The following is a 19,677-nucleotide window of genomic DNA, read 5'->3' as shown; positions in this document are numbered from 1 at the left end:
CAGGAAGAAGTTCCTTAGGTTAAGAAAGTTCTGTACAAGAATCTACAGAAACAGTGAGAATGATGAATTATAATGGGTACTGACTGTTCTGCACATACAGTCAGGGTGAACTCCAACTGCAACGGACTGCTGACAGACAAGAAAGCAATTGTCAATTAGATTTCCTGCTACTTTCAATTCTATGTAGAGAGTATGGAAAGGCTGAAAGAGCTCCAGAACATTTTTTTGTTCTTTACTTGTGGTTTAGAGTTTACAAAGGCTGACTACAAGAATACTTCCTCCTAACCTGCAATGCAGAATAGAATAACTTTTCTCCAAGACTCAGAATAGCAGGCTTTAATAAAGATTCAAGAACGTCAGTTACCAACTCAACTCTAAGTACATCAATTCATGAACAATAGTTAGAAACTGAATAAACCAACATGAATAAAACTAACATTGCTTCTAACACTATTATGATACGATCTCTGAAGGTGTTCTTAGGTACAGGTACTTACTTGCCTTATTTGTCTCACAGAATAATATATAAGCAAGACAAGCAAAGAAATTGAGTAAATACAAGATGACTATGTTGTTATTTAGAAGAAATCTGGAGCACTCCTGAAAATCTTCCTATTAGCTCTCAGGGGAAAAAGAAAATAAACACAGTTTTAAAAGAGCACACTACAGAGCAAACAAACACTTTGAAAAATGGCATAACAATAGGCTTTAAATGTTTATCTGCCTATCTGGAAATGTATCAGATTAAATCATGTAGATTGATTGCATCCATTTGCAATGTTGCTATGCTTCACCTCCACATAATGCATGATACTTCATCTAAGAAACCTGCATTATCATTCTGGAGAAATTCGTAGATTCAGAATGAGGTATATGCAACCCTTTTACACTAAAAATCCTTCCCTAATACTAACACTACATATTTTTAACAGCAAGCAAGCCACTAAGGAAGAGAGGGAACTCTTCTCTGGAAATTTGAGATTGTTACTGCAGAGTATGAATGCACACGTTAAAACATTTAATTACCCAGAAAAGATGACTCTTATATGAATGCAGCTGGTGTCTAACATGAGGAAAAAAAACATAAACACATTGTTTGAAAAGGACTTTTGCATATCATTTGTATCAGTCTCCTCCTTAAAAATAAGACCAACACTACATCAGGTCAGTCATAGTTTTCTCTAGCTAAGTCTTGAAAACCTCCAAGGACAGAAATTTCATTGCATCTCTGTTCTAGTGTTGCACTACACTTTTAATAAATCCCTCCCTTTTTAAAAAACCCCCCCGCCCCATGTCCTACCTGAACTTCTGCTGCAACTTGTGGCTATTGCCTTTTGTTGTGCTAACTGCCTCTACCAAGAAGAGTCTGGCACCATTGCCTCTGTAACCATCTCTCAAGAAGCTGTAGGTTCTATTCGATTGACCCTTGGCCCCCACCTCCCCAGGTTAAACAAACGCTCAATCTCTCCCTCTCCTCATAGATCACCCACTCTAGGCCCCTGGCCACCCTGAAAGCCCCCTGTTTTCCAGAATCTTTTCCCCAGCATTTCTGAATTTAGCAAGGCCTATTTTGGAAAGTGTACAGTGAGTACCTTCCTGTTTCCAAAAGACGCATTCTCAGATTTTTCCCACCTTCTTTTTGGCATTCTTGTTATAATCAATACATCATCTTTCTTTAATGTTTGGTGTACTACCATTGAGTATTATTTATTTTACCATGAATGCTTCCTCAGAGATCTGCTTCGCAGCATTTCCTGAAATCTAGCCTCCCCTTCCTAAAAAACAAGCATATCAAAAAAAAGGACTCCAGGAAATCTAAGAAAAATAAAAATAGGTCTATCATTTGTAGCCATCTTCTAGAACAGATCACTAAATGCTTCTGACTTCAAACCTAGGAATCAGTTTCAGGAAATTATTTTAAGCCTCACTCAACACCAAGAATAAAGTTACTGGGAAAACACTAATAGTCTGATACAAGAAATGCTAACTTGAAGCTTCAGTTCAGGAAATAAGTTATGAAATTACTTCAGCTTAAAACAAAACAAAACAAAAAAACGACCAAAAACCACCAATCTATGGCTTCTCCCAAATGTTTTTGTTGATTTAGGAGGGGCATTAAACTGTTTACTCCCTAACCTAGCTGCCAAGCTCTGAGTATTCCATGACAGAAGCATGGCTGCTGCTTTATATCGCTTTGGAAGGGTGAAGGTTTCTGTAATGAATTTTTTGTACAAGGCCTAAGGCACACACCTTCTAATCTTGCTGACTGAAGCTGTCTACCTTTTAATTTTTAATTCTTGACAGCAATCATGCAGGAGCATGAGTGACGGACAGTTGTATATTCCTGCATGAAATTACATGACGAATGCTCTAAAATTGATGGATGTATTACTTACACTTTGTCTGCTGTCTACTGAATTATTACAAAACTACTCTATCTGCAGTTGTTTAATAGCACTGGGTAAACTGAGGAGATGGTCTGGTGTTCTCATCAACTGCGAATCAAAACAGAGCCCACAGCAGACAAAACTGCTTTCAGAGATGACCTTGTACAGTGCTGACAGTGGTAGGGTTCTGCTAGAAAACAGAATCTGGTCCCCAGAAAGTAATAAGAAGCCCTATTTACAGAAAAATTTATTCAGCATATAATACATTCAATGCCACTTCTCCAAATACTGCCATGAATGGCAGTGCTGAGAGACTTACTGAGATCTAAAGTGAACAAAATGACCACAAGCATATCATTTATGAATTCCGCAAGACTCAGTTTTACTATGTTAACAGATTTATAATCCATACATAAATACACATGCATACATAAATCCTACTGAATGATGTATACGCATCCCATCAAGACCTGTTGCACCATTTCCAAATCTAACAGGGAGGGAACCAGGAAGAGCTGAGGGCATGTTTGCCAGAAAGGAATCTGGGTGAGACACTATGAAAATCTTAAGCAGAGCAGACTTTGATTAGCTGTATATAGTTGGAAATATTACTGGGGGGAGGGGGAGAGACCATACAATTTTATGATTATGATATAGCATGTTATGACAATTATGAATTTTATTACAAAACATTAAAAGATGTATTCCATGCAAAAATGAAAACTGTGGAAGATGTTTTTTGTAAATTCAGGTTAGAAAACAACAACAAATGATAGCTATGAAGAACTGAGAGTGATCTAAAACTGAAGAAAAAGAAGTTACTGCAATTTTTCAGGTCTATGGAAATCCGTAATGAGACTGGATTCATGTTGAAGACCTAAAACAAAAAAGTCCTCCTAGTCTATGGAATACAGAATTAACTCTTAAGCGCTAATGATTTGTGAAATAAAGTTACTCAGTCCACAGTTCTGTTTAGGAGGCAGATCATGCTCTGACACATAAATGTTACAAAACTAAATGGTTAGAAGAGCAGTAAATCCCAAAGAATTCAACACATTTTGGTCTGTAGGAAAAAAAACAGTCAGTACGTCTGACCAACTGGATCCAGGAAGCATCAGAAAAAGCCAAAGCTGCTAGGTTAAGAACTAAAATGTTCCTATTACGAAGAATTTATAAAATAGACAAAAACTTAGACTGCGTAAGGCAGATGTCATCTCCAATGCACTATGCTGTTCTAAAAAACAACAGGACAAAAAGATTCTTTGAATGTTGAATGGCAAAGGAAATAATTGTTAAACTGGTGTCTGAGACATAAAGTTAATCGTGGACAAATGCAACAAGCACAGCATGCTTATCGTAATTCCTAAAAGAATGCAAAATAACAATAGTATCAGGGTTTGTAGGTGCAAGACCATGAGAAAAACATTATGACAACAGTAATGGAAAAACATTGCCACAGAGGCTCTGGAAAATACATTTAAAATAACCACCCAAAAGGTTACAGAGCTGGAAGCGAAAGGCAGACTACAGAATTGCAAATGAAAGGACCTTAACATTACAGAGGTTAAGGCACTTAAGACCCTGTGCAAGAAAGTCACAGCTGAAATGAAGGAAATGGTTTTGATATGGGCCCACAGATAAAAACTGCACAGGTTAAAGAGTCTGCTTCAGTTAAAAATACCTAGGGCAAAGAGCAGTAGTAGCTCCCTGATCTTGTTATCAGCTTAAGGAACGGCTGTCATTACGAATGGACTCTACTAAACGGGACCAGGACAGTGATTCTTAAGATCTAAAAGAGAAAATATATTAAAAGGGATAGATAAAGGTTATATACACATTGGAAAGTCATGAGTCATTTCTTAAAGAAGCCTCAGGTGAAGAGAAGCCATGAAGATTTATCACAAAGTGTCACATATGATGAACACACTAACAGAATTCTACTGGGGGAAAAAAAAAACAAAACAAAACAAACAACAAAAAAAAAAAAAACCCAAAACCAAAAACAAAACCACCCAACAAAAATTGTCTCCTGGAACACACGCAGATGTAGATTTATTAAAATGACTGGAAAAAAAAAGTACTTGCTGTACATTATTATACTATCATCCTCACTTCCCCTACAGGAATAAAAAAACCTCATTTTACTAAGGGCTTGTGGAAATTAAAGAAACAAAAAGACAACAGTGGTGTTCTGACTTTAAGGAAGGCTTATGCAAGTGTCCTCTGCTCCAGAATCAGACTGCAAGTAAACCTGGCTTCACGGGGGTACATGGCAAATTCATTATCATGGGAGCAAGATTTAGAATTCACAAGAAATCCTCCCTTTTCCAGTTTCTTCCACAAATGCTGCTTAAACCAGAGACACCCTTCCCTCGCCTCCCTCCCCTCTCCCTAGGTAACTAGCTGGAGCAAGACCACGTATGTCAAATCCGTGCTGGTAATAGAAATGTATTTACTATCCTAATTCAGGGAAGTGATCTAACAACCACAAAAATATCAAAACTAAATTGAAAACAGTAAAAGTTATTAGCTTATTTATAAACATAAATTTATTTTATATTAATGCTGTGTTTTAAATGCTATTCTTACTAACTTCTATCTTGAGAAGGAGGAAAGTTTCTGGAGACTGTGTGTTTAAGGACTAGTCTGCATTGGGCACTCTGAAGCTTTTACTGAACAAAGCCTGTTGGAACAGTGCACTGAAGAGGAGTTTCTTGGTGCCGTGGATGATCACTAAGTGCAACAGCATTTTAAAGCAAGCAAATGTGTAGTTAAAGGCATCTTAACTCCCACACAGTGTTTATAATCAACATGGACATGACTGTTACTAAGAGTGAAGAAAAGCTATTTTTGAGCTACAGGAAATGAAAAAAAGATTGGCAAGAAGAAATGACCCATTATGTTCAGGGTCATTTTTTTATTATCTGGACCACAAAAAAAAATTTCTATGACATTTCTTCCTATTTTTCAGAACATTCTTCACATCTGAAGCAAATCTCACAGGTTTTAAAGCCAACATTTTTAACATAGTTTCACTGAAGGATTAGAACAGAGCCTTACAGAAAAAATAGCTAGCTGAAGACTTAAGCGAATGGAGGTTACTGACTTCGTAATAGAGTAACAATCACAAGAATGAAGGGTTATTGCTTAAGTTATAGTCTTACAATCATCATGTAATTATAAACAGAAAATATTTTAGGCTAAGTCATGCAAACATCCTCAGCATTTTTCTTAGTTAATGCTTTTTTCCCTCTTAGCTCTTAAAATAATTCTCTGTTGAATGGTTTCTTACAAGCTGTTCCTTGTCTGAGTTGTACACCAATTTCACAAGTTCACCAATTCCATAAGCTTGCATACTGAAGCATCACTCCAGTTTTTCTATCAAATGTTTTTGGGATTTTTTTAGTATTTCACAGTGAAAAGACTCAGTCCTCTTTAGCAGTCTTTGGGCTTCACAAGCAAGTGTAAAAACCTCTAAGTACTAAACAGACTCGAATAGCAAATATTATTTTTAAATCTCATTCTGAGGGTGATGAATGAGCAGTAGAAAATATTTTTCATTAAAAATACTTGTCTTTTTAAAGTAATGAAAACTTTTGATTTTGCATACACCACAGAATGAGTGAGATTCATCCACATCATTTTAGCTACCCCCAAATATATCACCTAGAATAAAGTTGATCATATTGGTATCTTGTATACTACAAGAAGAGGTAAGGAGCTTCAACAGCTGATTCATCCTGCCTAATTTGAAGATGTATCTTAGGAAGAGTCAATGAAGTCTCTGGAGGTCCTTCCCTCTCAGCATTTTGGCTTAGATGGCATGCCAAAAGAGGATGAAAAAGTACCAAATGTCAGAGTGGGCAGGAGAAAACAGATCGTAAATCTTATGTTTCCTCCTTGGCAGGTGTCTTTTGGGTGAGAGAGAGTGTAACGTTCTTGAACTGGAGAAAACAGACAAACCCTACTGCAAAAGACTCAGAGACAGTGGACAAAGGAAACTGTCGGTCATTTTGCATAAGCTATTGTGACAAGCCTGCAAACTGTATTTGAAAAAGGCAAGTGAAGCATCTAGGAAACTACAAAGTCATTAGCTTGTGCACATGCAAGACATGGAGGTAAATGGAAAAGCTAAATAAAAAGCAGAAGATGGAAGGAAGCTCGTATCACATAACACTAATATCTTTTATTACCTTTTCCCAGAGGAAAGCAATGCAGTAGATTTAATCCAGCCTGCAGAATCATTTAATAAAGTACCGTACAGGAAAGCTCTGTTTCAGGTGGAGTAGATCAGTATTAGTATGGAGGCTATACAACTGATCACACTGAAAGGGCTATGAAGTGAGAGGAGACTCTGGAAGGTAGCCAAAACAACAATCTTGGGACCAAGAAATAAACAAATAAATTCATTCATTAGTGACATTGGCAAACAGCATGATGTTAAAACATGCTGCCAATACAGAAGACAGCTGGGTCTTGAAGAACAGAATGACTTTTAGGATAAAAATCATAGGAAAGGCCTTCAAAAAAAGGTAACTGAAACTTGTGAAGGTTTTAGAGAAAATCACTGAACACAAACCCAATCTCTCCAGAACAGGCCTAAAAGTTTAATGTGTTTGGCCCACTGGGGCCAAGTGTTTCTAATCCAGGTGGAGGCAGAAGAATTGTTCACATTCTTCACACAAGAACAAAATGTACGAACTGGCCATGCAAAAATGCTAGAAATTTGAGGAAAATCTTTAATTAGAATAGGCTTACACAGCTCTCAAGGAGATAATGGGGCCACAAATTGCCCTTGGTATCCCCCTGCTTTATCAAAGAATTATGATTATGTAATACACAACATAAAGCTCCTTGAGCCTCATGAGTAAGTCATGGGGACTGTTTGGATATGAAGTTTTTCTTCAGTCTGAAATGTCTAAAAACTTGTATTTACCCAGATGATGACTCACTTAATAAAAAACACCTCTTATGTATTTTGCCCTTCGATCCCCAATTAAAAGTAGCATTGCTGGTATCACATCAGAAGAGCAGTAATCTCTAAAACTGTTAGATTCCAGCCAATTCAATTACTACTTCATAGTTTATGGGCGCAAATGTCACATAAATAACAGTTTTAATGACTTTTAACGAGACTTACACAATTTAGGCATATGAGTATTTGTAAAAAATCTGATTTACGTGCCTCATACTGAGAAAGTATTTGGAATTCACAGTTATGGACACATGTTTATAAACATTTTTTGAGGCAGGAAGACATTTTCAAATCCATGTTCAACTTTACATTTGATATCACCATTCTATCTGAGAGATTAAACTCTGTCTTAATCCATACTTCAAAAGGAAGTGAGAACAGTATTGTGTGTGATACCAGCATCTGTCTCAGAACAATGCCTCCAGCTAACCTTTAATTTGAGAACAGTTAAATTTGTTTTTCATTCCAAATACAACTTCATGACTATTCCTAAACTTAAAGTTAAGCCCTATCCTTATGTGAATTACAAGGTATTTCATAACTCTGGTTGTAAGAAGCTGTGGACAATTGTTTGCTGTAATTCCATCAGCACGACTGGAATAAAAAAATGTGGACTCAAAACTCCAGTGATTCAGAGAAAGATATCTCCACGAGTTCCTTAAGACAGTTAAAAGACTTATCATCTTCGTCTCCACCCTTTTCCTTGTTTTTTTACAAGATCCTTAGAACTAAATAACTAGAGGATTTATATATGTGTATACGTACATATATATGTATATAGTATATCATTATACTTTGACATGAAAGCAAAACTGTAGACAAAATTTAAAATACATACAAGCTTTTTACTATATCAAAAGATATATGCCATCATATAAATTGTTTACTTGAATTTAACTGCTGCAGATTCTGGCAGGCAGTAAAATAACAGAGTAGACTTCGATATTTAAAAATACAGTACAAGGTTACTCTTCCAGTTCTGAAGTGGAAATACCTTAGGTTTTTATAAACAGTGTTTCTAAAGGTTTCATTTTGCTTGCATGCAACAGTACACAAACCCTATCAAAATACAAGGATCTGCATATTTCAATCTAATCAACAGTGCCAGACATCAGGAATGTCTAATCCACAGTGCCAGACATTAGGAATGACAGAGAGGTACCAGTACTACCATTTTCACAGTCTTAACCATACCAGAATACAGCCTGAACCTCTACCACCTTTGTACTTGTAAAATCAAGATAGGAAATGCTGGTTTAAACAATTGCCTGCACAGAGTATACAGACCACACGATTGAAAACCTTTTTCTCCAGTAGTCCATAAAGGTTTCACACAGACCCTGGGGCATGCATTTCCAGGGCATGATTCTCAATGCTGACTTCCAACCATCTAGAGTAGGGAGTTGGCTGGAATGCTTTGCAGCTCTTTCCTACCCACATACCTACATGCCCTTCCCACTGAAACCTGAGAACAAGAGGGGACAGTGTATGTCCCTATCTCATTATGACGTAGAACAAGGAGCAGTCTCACTCAGACCAGGAGCTGGGAAGCATTCCTGAATGCCACAATTAGCTGTAGCCTCATGAATTTACACACTATCACACAGGAACTGTGTACAGACAGTGGTAGTCCAAATGAACTATCCTCACTATCAGATCATATATTCTCTTCCTGCAGTCTTCTGCTTCATTACTTTCCAAATTGACCCTGTGGACAGCAGCCTCCTCTGTGACCCTGGCATGTCTAAAGCAGGTCCATCCAGTGACCTGAATTAAGCAGCTGTTTTGTAACATAACTGTGTATGATCACACAATCACAATGTCATAATGCATACACACACAGAGTGCAAATCAAGGCTGCAAAGACAGCTTTAATTCTGGTATTACCTAACTTCTAAGAGCGCGACTCCAGAATGTAAATGGTGCTCTTACAGGGCCTTGTTGTTAGTTTTCTTGGGAGTTTTCGCCTTGTTGGGGGAAAGGGAAGGGGCAAAATGGAGGAATGGCATAACATAAGCCTGAGAAAGCAGACACTCCATTGTATGGTGCTGTAGAGATCCATTTGGCTGTCAACAACTTGTATCTAAACACGACTATACAACCTGAGCTAAGAAATTAAGCACCAGTTTTTAATACTCATTGTAGGGCAGTATTACAGTATTATTGTTGAATAGCTCCCTTTACCATCTCAAATATGTCTGATGTCTTCCAGCTGGAGACAGATTCAGCAATCTTATGCTCTTTTCTTGAATGGACTGTAATGCAGAGAATTTAACCTCTTTTTTTCTTATAAATTACCTCAACATCTATGCTACAATTTAAACTCAGTCTTTGTTTTAACAAACAGTAAACGTATCTGTTCCTCTTTATGTACAATTTCTCCATCCTGTTACCTCCAATTTGCATCCTTCCCATTTCTGGCTCCTGTTCTCCCTTTCATTTGTGTTTTTATTTCTCTGCAATTTCTGTGTACGCTATTATTCTATAATTCTATTTTCACTAACTCTATACTCTGCCTGCAATAATTTCTCTTCAGTAACACATTACCTTTTCACTGGGCATAAAGGATGCATGTCACTGCCCTAGGTTACTCATGTAAGTTAACTTAGGAGCTAATCGCAGCATAAATACACAGTTCTCTCCTAGTGAAGCGTCACCTTGCTATCAGCTGGCTCCTGAAAGACCTAGCAGTGATAGAATGTTTTGGGTTACACCTGAGGGTGTTATTGTTTTACTCTAACTCCCGAAATGCAAAGAAAAGACTACGTTTAGGAAGGAGACATTGCTTTATTCGATAGTGCGCAGAATCGGATAGTCAGAGGAAGTTCCCCAAACCGAGTGTAAGGTTAAACAGAAAACTTAGCATATTTATACACTCAAGTTTGCATAATTCATTAGTATGGCATATACATCATGTTGACCCTTCTTATCTACTACATTTACATATTGCTAACGTTGCAAAACTATTCTAAGCATGCACGGCGGTCCCAAGTGGTCTTCAGTGGTCATTTGGGTAGGTGCCCCCTACTCATTCCGAGGCGTAGTGAACTTCAGGACGCCACTACAGATGTTATTTTTCCGAAGGCTTTGTAAGCATTCTATACATCCTTAATTGCTCAAGTCCTTGTGGTTGTTATTCTAAGGTAAGTTCCTGTTACAGAATTCCATCCTTGACCTCGTGAATGCTCTGCACGATAGCTAAAGCTACAACAATTAGAGCATGTTTACATAAAGTTATGTTTAAACTCTGCTGTTTAAACATAACTTTTAAAATGTTTAAAATGCAGCCTACCTGCATTTTCCCTGTAAGCTGAAACAGTTAAAACAAACAAACAAAACAAAAGAAAATCATCGAGCAACCAAAATGCCTTGCATGATTTGATGTCTGTTCATTGCAGATCATATAAATACAGGTAAGAATGAAAAGTACGTGTTTCTTTTTTCCACTCCTATTTACTAATGTAAAGATAGTGGATTCTTAGGTTTTAAGTACTGCAAAGACATCTGAGCAGATTACACCATGCTTGATGTCCCTTGACACAGGCAAACATTTCAACCAAAACCAGTTTTATGTCTTCCTGTCTTTTGTAGATACACGGATTTAGGTACATTATATATTACTGTCAAAGCAAGGCAACAGAACAGAAATCAGTGTCAACTCCTAATGTGTTTAAACACTACCAGTTTCAAGAAAGAAGGGCTCAGCTTTTACATGGGAATCAAAACTATTCTTTCCCATAATTGCTGCTTCCCTTGGTATTTGTCATAGTACTTTCAGAAGTTATGAAAAAAGAATGTCATGTTGAAAGTTCTCAGATTTTCTCATCAAAATGTCAAAAAAGGAGACAAAAAAAGGCAAGTCTATTTCAAACTCATCTCACTATTTTGTCCCTTTTGCCACTTCATTGCGATGTCAGTTCACTCTTGTTTCACATGAAGGCAGTTCTGTCCTGGACCTATTATGAAGTGATTGAGAAAGAGCTCAAAATTCCTGGCTTTTCTTGCGGTAAAATAAAGTAAATGTCAGTCAAATGTAAGATACTAGAAATTTGTTTAGACTGACAGAGCTATGATTTAGACCTCTGAGTTCATGAAGCTAAATCCTATATTCCAGAAATGTACAGACTTGCCAGAAAACTTCTTAATGGCAATTTTTTAACTGCCCAACTATTAAGACTTGTAACCACTGAAAACATGGAAGTCCTTGAAGCTCCACAGGTAATATTTTTCATTAAGTATACACTGTGAAAGGCCAGAGATTCATTTACATGAACAACAACTGTTTACATAAACAACAGAAACCATTTATAAAATAGTGCGGTTAACACCCCTGCTGCCAGTACAGCGATATTCCATTATAGGATACCCTCTTTTTCAGTGTCATGAAAAAGGAAATGGACACTACTAACCATTTTAGGAAGTTCCAAATTTGCATAGCAAAACTACAGATATTTGGGGATATTTAACCACTGCTCAACAGTCCTTAAAGTGGTAAGTACACACAAATCCTGAACATGCTTCTCTTTCCTTTTCCCTGAGTTTGCCTTTCATCTGCTTAGAATAGATGTGGTGAGGCCAGTACAACAAAGTGGAAAGCTGCTGCCTCATCAGTTATAAGTCCTCAAAACCTGCATTTATTTTAAAACTCTGGTAAAAGTCTTCCATAACTTAAAAAACCTTATATAAATTATGTAATTCAAATAAAATTTTAAAAATTAGTTTTGAACTGCATGGTATCATCATAATCATATAGCATGCTGAAAGGAGATAAGAGACCATATAGTGAATCATTAGTGCGTAATTAGTGAATTATATCAGAGAATCACAGGATTCACTTTAACTGTGGCATATAAAGGAAAGTTTATACCACTGAAGAAACTGAGAACATAGCTTAGAAATCAAGACTTACCATTCTTGGTCAAATATTGAACATTCGTCATCACTCCTTCAGTGTAAGCCCCTGGCTCGTAATTGTCCATCTCACCCGAAACAATATGAGCTACTCTTGAAGCACGCCCTCGGATTGCACCTGCTGCACGGTCTAAATTGTCTGCATTTTGCTCTCTCAGTGCAATGATACACTTGTTTACATCCTCAAGAATATGGCTTTCTGCAAATAAAACAACATTTCTTTTAAGATGGTACCTCTTAAACAATCAGACATATTTTAGACATGGAGTTGATTGCATTTTTTTCTTCCCTTGTTGAAATGCATCATCCATCACAGACTTGGATAAAAAACTTACACATGAAATCTACACTGAACTGTCCTTGCAATCCTTAAAATAATTTATTGATTCCTAGAATTCAAAGGTACAGTAATACTCTCCTATAAGCAACAGCAACAATAAAATATTGAGTCAGAAAATGTTAGAAAAATATGAAAACCACAAAATCTTATATACTTAGTGAATATTTGCAGAATGAATGAAAATTTAAAGGGATTAAAGTTGTTACTTATTGTAGAAACCTTCTTAAGCCACTGTGACAAAAGGTTCCATAATGAGATGAATCTCTGTCGAGAAACAATTGCCCCAACAACTAAACTAACTACTTTTACGTCAATGTGGTAGGATGTTCATGCTAAAACAAATTCTTCTGTGAATAGGAAGAGCAGTATTTTTGCCCGGTACTAAAATTACACTATTACTTATTAAATTATTGCAATATCTGTCATTATTACAAAATGTATTGTGATTACGCATTTTTCATACAATTTACATTTCTTCTTATAGTAATATATTTACTGTATTACTACATATATTATTGGTTTATATACTATTGGTGATGTTTAAATAAATACGTGCAAATATGTATCTATATACACATACATACAGTATCACTTATCAATATATAAAACTATTATGCAGCACTGGCTTTCCTGCTACCGCTACTTTCATTGTGCCTTCTTGCCACAGAATACTTGCCCCCTTCAGCTATCTCCATCATCTCCTAATGATAGGTTATGTCTTTTCTATCATCGTGTTTTCATTCCTACAATATTTTTTTCCTTATTAGAATTTCCCTCTTTAGAATTCATCATCGCCTCACAAATTCAAAGCCACATTGAGGAAATGAAGAAATTCTGATTTTCTTTATCTTTTCTACAGTATGGCAACTGGTTTATTGTCAATGCTAGTTAAATTATTTGCTGCAACATATGCAAAGCCTACCCATTTTTACGTTACTATTTAAAACATATACACACTACAGTCACCTTCTGCCTGTCCAAATACACATACACTCAAAATTTTACATTTCTGGCACAAAAAAGAACACAAAGTTTGGGAATAGGCAGGGAAATGTTGTTAATTTATGTGAAACATGTAATGACACAGAACCTCTGAAAGTCAAAAAGTCTGTTAGACACCAGTTCTTGGATGAGAGATTAAATGGGTTAAAGATGATCCTCCTAGTAAAAAGCTTTAAGAAAAAAAAAAATGCATAAATCATCCCATTACTAAAGAGCTGAAAGATGCAATAAAACAGAACTATTCTTCCATTTAAAAAAAAAAAAGAAAAAACACAACAGAATATATCACAGTAATTGCTGAATATAGACAGTATTTAACATTCACAGGTCTTCTTCAATATTTGATAAAGTAAGATAAAGAAACACCTGGGAGCTGAAGAAGTGTATGTTACACGGTTAACCAAAGAGGTACCCAGTGGTGTCTTTGCTAAGCATGGGAGTTGAAATAAGCTGACACTCTGTTCCTTACAGATGAAGTATCTTTATATCTGGCAGTCACCTCCAATGCAGGTAGAACTGCAAAGTTGCTTTTGCTGTTTCCTCTTTGACAAGACTTTTTTTTTTTTTTAAAGGAGGCAGTTGCCCTATGCAGAGACAAATTCAGCTGCTTGACACACTTCCACACTAAAAGGCACCAAACACTCAGTACAAAAGAGACACTTGTCTTAACCTTTCCTTGCTATTTCACTCAGCTCTATGTGATTTAATGACCTGACTGAAGGGAGTTTGATGTCAATTTGTGTCTAAAACAGCCAGAAAAGAGAAATTATTATAACACATATAAATACAATATGAGCATGGCATATTAGCATTTCCAAGTCACCCACGCATAACGTCAACAGTTAAAAAAGAACAAAAGATTTGGCTAGAGGAAAGCACAAGGAGAAAATGGTTGCTTAAAGACTGATGGAAGCAACTGTTGGGTTGACACGGTCAGAAATGAAAATGTAGACAAATGCAGAAGGGTGCCAAGCAAAGAAGAATTATACAATTTTTCTTATAAATTATCACCCTTCTGTCTTTCTGAACATCCATTTTCTCAACATTTTTCAAATGGTAATAAGTAAAGCTGTATTTGTGCTTAACAAACTATTTTTTGATACTCAACTATATAGTAATGGAAAAAAGAACATCAGCAGGGCAGGAAGGAGAATGGAGACAAAGGAGAAAATACTGGTACTAAAGTAAGTAAGACTGGTCATAAAACCAAAGGGTAATAGACCTGAGTAAGAATTCAGATCAAGCTAGAAGACAGTATCAGTAATGTCAAGATTTAGAGAGAACAGGTATGTGGTATGCTAGGATTCCCATCTGTAGCACCAATGTTGAAGGGCGTATTCCATTTTTTCCAGCAAAGTAATGTAACTATAAAATTTAACTTATGGTATAGAGGGTATTACCATAAAATATAATTTAAAAGAGAATATGTTTATGGCTTTAAAGCTTAAACATGACTTAAAAGCTTCTGTATTAGTTTTGTCATTGAATTTCCTTTCCTACACAGACCTAAAATCCACTCTCTCTCAGAGAATGTAATACAAGAACATTAGAAATGCAAGATGTGAAGGTAACAGATTTGCTCTATCTTCAGAAGTACCATTGTGAAACTTCTCTTGCACTAAGCCATGAAATAATTCAGAGGTTACATGTTTCTTGTTAACTCACATGAAGGCTATTCAGTATGTCAGTATTAAATTACATTTTATGTTATACAATAAATTGGACAACCATGGTAACTCGGACAGACAAAACAACACCATTAAGTAATCCTGAACTACTAACTGCATCTGGCATGAGTATCTTGGGATTCTACCTATGCAAAAATTATGAGTTCTGGGTCAGTTTATGAAACTGCTACATCACAGAATGCCTCTGTGAATATGGAATGTCCATATCCTTTCAGGTACATGTCACCAATCTCCAAGGTCAGCAGAAAAAAGAAAAGTTTAATAGTGGTGACGTTGTTAGCACTGTTTGTTCAGTCTGTGCATATTCTGTAACTACACCCATGGACTACTATCTACACGGAAGTAGGGCAATGAGAGGACTGGCAACTATTTCAGTTCCACCTAATGCCGAACACATGAAACTATGAAAGAAAGGGGCAAATGACAAGATGCACAAAGATGTTTCAGGGACTACCCATGTGCTGTAACAGGTTAATATCTCCTCTTTCTTTTTTCAGGCATCTCTCCCTGTGTGCTTTCCACAGCGGGAGGCTTCCAAACAAACCAGTTTGTGAACGTGCACAAGGTTGAAAAAGGCTGAATCACTGAAGGAAAGAGAGGGCTGACGTGCACAGAATGCAGGAGAAAGGACTAACAAAACCCCACTTCTGCTGCCATAGTTATGTCTAAAATGAAGTAGTGTAGGTCACCATTGCTTTAGGTTTAATATTGTCCAAGTGTTAAGAGAGATAATTACAGAAGTGGATAGCACAACCTCCACTTTAAAGGCCTTCATGTGAAGAATACACTGACTTTTAACTGTTCAGCAAAGACAACAACTAAAGGGCTTAGTCCTATGTAAATAGAAAGGTAGGGCTCTTGTGATATCTACCAAGTGAAATCTCCATAATAGAAAAACATAGTTAGCTGGTTATCTTGTGTGATATGAATCTCAAGTAAATTTAAAAAAAAAATATTGCAGGTGGCCTAACGCAAATACTGTATGAATGGAACACATGATGGAAAGCTCACAGTTTCCAAACCCTTCTAAGAGATGTAAAAAACAAGACTTTCATGGAGAAAGAAAAAGCAAACTTGAGGCCAGATGCTCAATGGAAATGCAGTTAGACCTGAATGTTGTGGCCTGAGATCCCAATTAGCTGCTTCCTTCCAAATTGGTAAGACTACTTTTAAGTCCTTTTAGAATCTAACTATGAAAGCCCATAATAATATCAGGGAATATAAATTAGAATGTGATATATCCTTACAGATACTGTGTTTCAAAGAAGATAAAGACGGATGCAGATTTTATTAACTGTATATTGCCCATCCACCTTGTACTAAGGAAAGTGTGCAACACCTTTTCTTGCTACATCCATACATTATCACATGTAAGGGGTCAGTTGAGAACTGACAAATGCCATACTTATGTCAAAACCTCACAAGCTCTTATCAGCGTGACAGAATGCATAGACAATACGCGCACTCAATGAGCATAAATGACCTTGTCCCCATACTGGTACTATACAGTGGTAGCCTTTCTATCCACAGCCTTTCTATCCACAGCCAACACTCAGTCTCTCGCTATGTTCTGAAGCTCTTCCCAGATGAGGTACTTCACAATCGATAAAACATTGCTTAACTTAATTTTCCCAAGGCACAAACAAGCTTCTACATTTGCCTTAGCACATCTAATGGAAAAGGAAAGAAATCAGCACTGATCACAGTCCAGCTGAGATTGTTTTAACCTGTATCTTTCTTACACAGGCTTCCTCCTCCTATACAAAATGCATTAGATCAATTTTTGATTTTCATCCAAGTATCCTACTTTCCAAAGCAGAAAAGGAAGATTAGGATGATGTACCATCTCTTTGTCATGAGTCAGAGTGTCTAGTGTAAGAGTTAATTGTAACAGTGGATTGATAGATGTTTAAAGAAACTGTCAGATTGCTACCGTCACCACAGCAATTATCACAAGTGGTGCACTGTACCTTCTGATTTTCCTTTGGGATCTTGGTGTTAGTCGTACTGGCCAAAAAACATATCTCAGCTGAGCTAACCACTGGATAATAAAGCTGTCTTTGACAAAGCCATGACTCAGACTGTCTCTGGGACAAAATCAATAGCTCTTCCTTTGCATGTCATCTGAAGAAAAAGACAGGTGATGCCCTTCCATGCCACTTGGCACTGATAAGGCCTCAGTTGAAGCACTTTTTATTAAAGTTTCTCTGCTCAGTTCAAGAAAATTGTGGACCAAATGGAGACATTACAGAAAAAAAGAAAAAGAATTATTAGAGATTTAAGAAATAGAATATATGAAGAAGCATTAGAAAACTCAATTTGTTTGATCTCCTGAAGACAAGATGGAAAATAAAACATACTTTCCTGCAAGCTCTAAACCATAAAATTAGATGTAGAAATGTATGCAGTGATAGTTTAGCCTGACCAAAATTATTTCTATCTTTTACCATCTGTTGGCATGATAAAATGGGAAGCAAAGAAACTTTGTACAAAAAGAAACTTTGTACAAAAAGTAAACTTCCTTTCAGACCACTCCTATTGCCTGGACGTAGCACCTTATAGTGCTACTCAGAAAAGGATTCCAAGTTTTACAATAATGGCACTACCTAGTATGGCAAAAGACGTGCTCCTGCAGACTCATAATGCTTTGGTGAACCCCAAAAAGATATTTGAAAGCAAATAATTACTAATAATATCCATACTTAGATTTAGCAATTTCTGGTGCCAAAGTTAAAAGAACAAGTGGAAGGTGCAAGTCCCAGTATACAATTCCCTGCTATCACTCCTCCTGTATTCAGACAAAAAAAGAAGCTGCATTTAATTCCCACCTTTTTCCTACATACTGAAGTTCAGAGAATAATCAAGGCTGAATCTCCATAAGCAATCTTATGAAATAGATTTTCTTGGCACTTGGGACTCTTTTAATATAATATCTACATTCTACAAGCAAGACAGTGTCTTAGTCACTATTCAAAAAAGAAATCATTGGTAATCACTTAATGTTCAAAGTCCCTGGCAACTTCAATAGAAGGATTCTTAAATGAATAAAGAAGTGGAGAAAAAGAATTACTCAGAACAAGGAAAATACATACCGTTCCTTCTCTGATTGTACTAACCAAATATATTTTAACTAAATATATATATATATTAACTAAATATATTTAACTGCCAAAACTTAGAAACTAGATGATAATTTCTTATATTATTTGTTGCTAATACAGCTGACAACTCTGTCATTCTGTCTCAGACTAAGAATGGTATTGAGAGGCAGGGTTCACAATGGTCTGACATTTACTCAAACACATGCATGGTGCTTCCAAAATGCTTGGTTTTTAGACACATACAGCTATAATATAAAATGCATGTAAATGTCTATTGTTATGTCTGTCTTAAAAAAGGCAAGGAGGAAGATCCAGAAAGCTATGGGCTAAGGCTTCACCTCACCTGGAAAAATTATGGAACAAGACCTCACGGAAGGCATTTCCAGGCACATGAAGGACAGGAAGATGATTAGGAACAAACAGCATTGATTTACCAAGGGCAAATCAAGCATGGCCAAACTGATTGCCTTCAGTAATGAAGGACTGGCTCTGTGGATGAAGGGAGTGCATCGGTTATCGCTTACTTCAAGAATATTTTTGACACAGTCTCCCACAGCCTCCTTACAGAAAAACTAGAGTGATAGCATCTGGGTGGGTGAACAACAAGGTGGATGAAGCAGCAGTCAGACCATCAGGCTCACAGAGGAGTGGTCAGTAGTTCAAAGTCAAACCAGAGGCTAGTTAGTACAGCTGCTCTTCAGGAAGAGTCGATGCTAAGGCTGATACCGTTTAACTTCTTCATTGACACCTTGGGCAATGACACAGAATGCATTCTCAGCAAGTCTGGAGGTGACATCGACTTGGAAGACTGGCTGGTTGGTACTCTAGAGGACAGGGCTGCCATTCAGAGCAACCCTAACAAGCTGGACAAATGCGCCAACAGGCAATTGGTCAGAAGTTGAAGCAAAGGAAACTTAGGACTTGATGTATGGGGTGGGGGGCGGAATTTCTCCATTATGAGCATGGTGAAACACTTGAACAAATTGCCTGTGGAGACCAGAAATGAGCTGATGCATAGAAACGGGTGCAAATGCTTTTGTTTTCAGGTGCTCAATAAAATAAATTATTATTAGTTTTAAACAACACTGAGGAAGTCTGCCACAACTACAATCTCTTCCTGAAAGGGGAATTGTGATGCCAAAAGAGATCAAATTTGGAAAAGCGCATACATTAAAAGCCTCTTGATTTAATAGGTATGCCTCCTGTTAATGGGTACTAGGCTGCAAGGACAAATTTTCCTGAAAAAAGAACATGCCTAGGAAGTGTGCCAGAG

The 19,677-nt window shown here is 36.9% G+C and overlaps 1 protein-coding gene across 1 annotated transcript in view; it reads right to left on the bottom strand.

Annotated features, from left to right (window-relative positions):
- Positions 1 to 19,677, bottom strand: part of CTNNA3 (catenin (cadherin-associated protein), alpha 3) — a 561,928-nt gene that overhangs the window by 129,720 nt on the left and 412,531 nt on the right. The window contains exon 12 of the mRNA XM_009325826.1: positions 12,272 to 12,472. Within this exon, the coding sequence (XP_009324101.1) occupies positions 12,272 to 12,472 (201 nt within the window). The remainder of the gene's footprint in view (positions 1 to 12,271; positions 12,473 to 19,677) is intronic.

This window comes from Pygoscelis adeliae, unplaced genomic scaffold (assembly GCF_000699105.1).
Source record: "Pygoscelis adeliae isolate BGI_AS28 unplaced genomic scaffold, ASM69910v1 Scaffold4, whole genome shotgun sequence".
NCBI classification, from domain to species: Eukaryota; Metazoa; Chordata; class Aves; order Sphenisciformes; family Spheniscidae; genus Pygoscelis; species Pygoscelis adeliae.
Note: the sequence above shows the minus strand (reverse complement) of the source record. Positions and strands in the feature narration are given on the sequence as shown.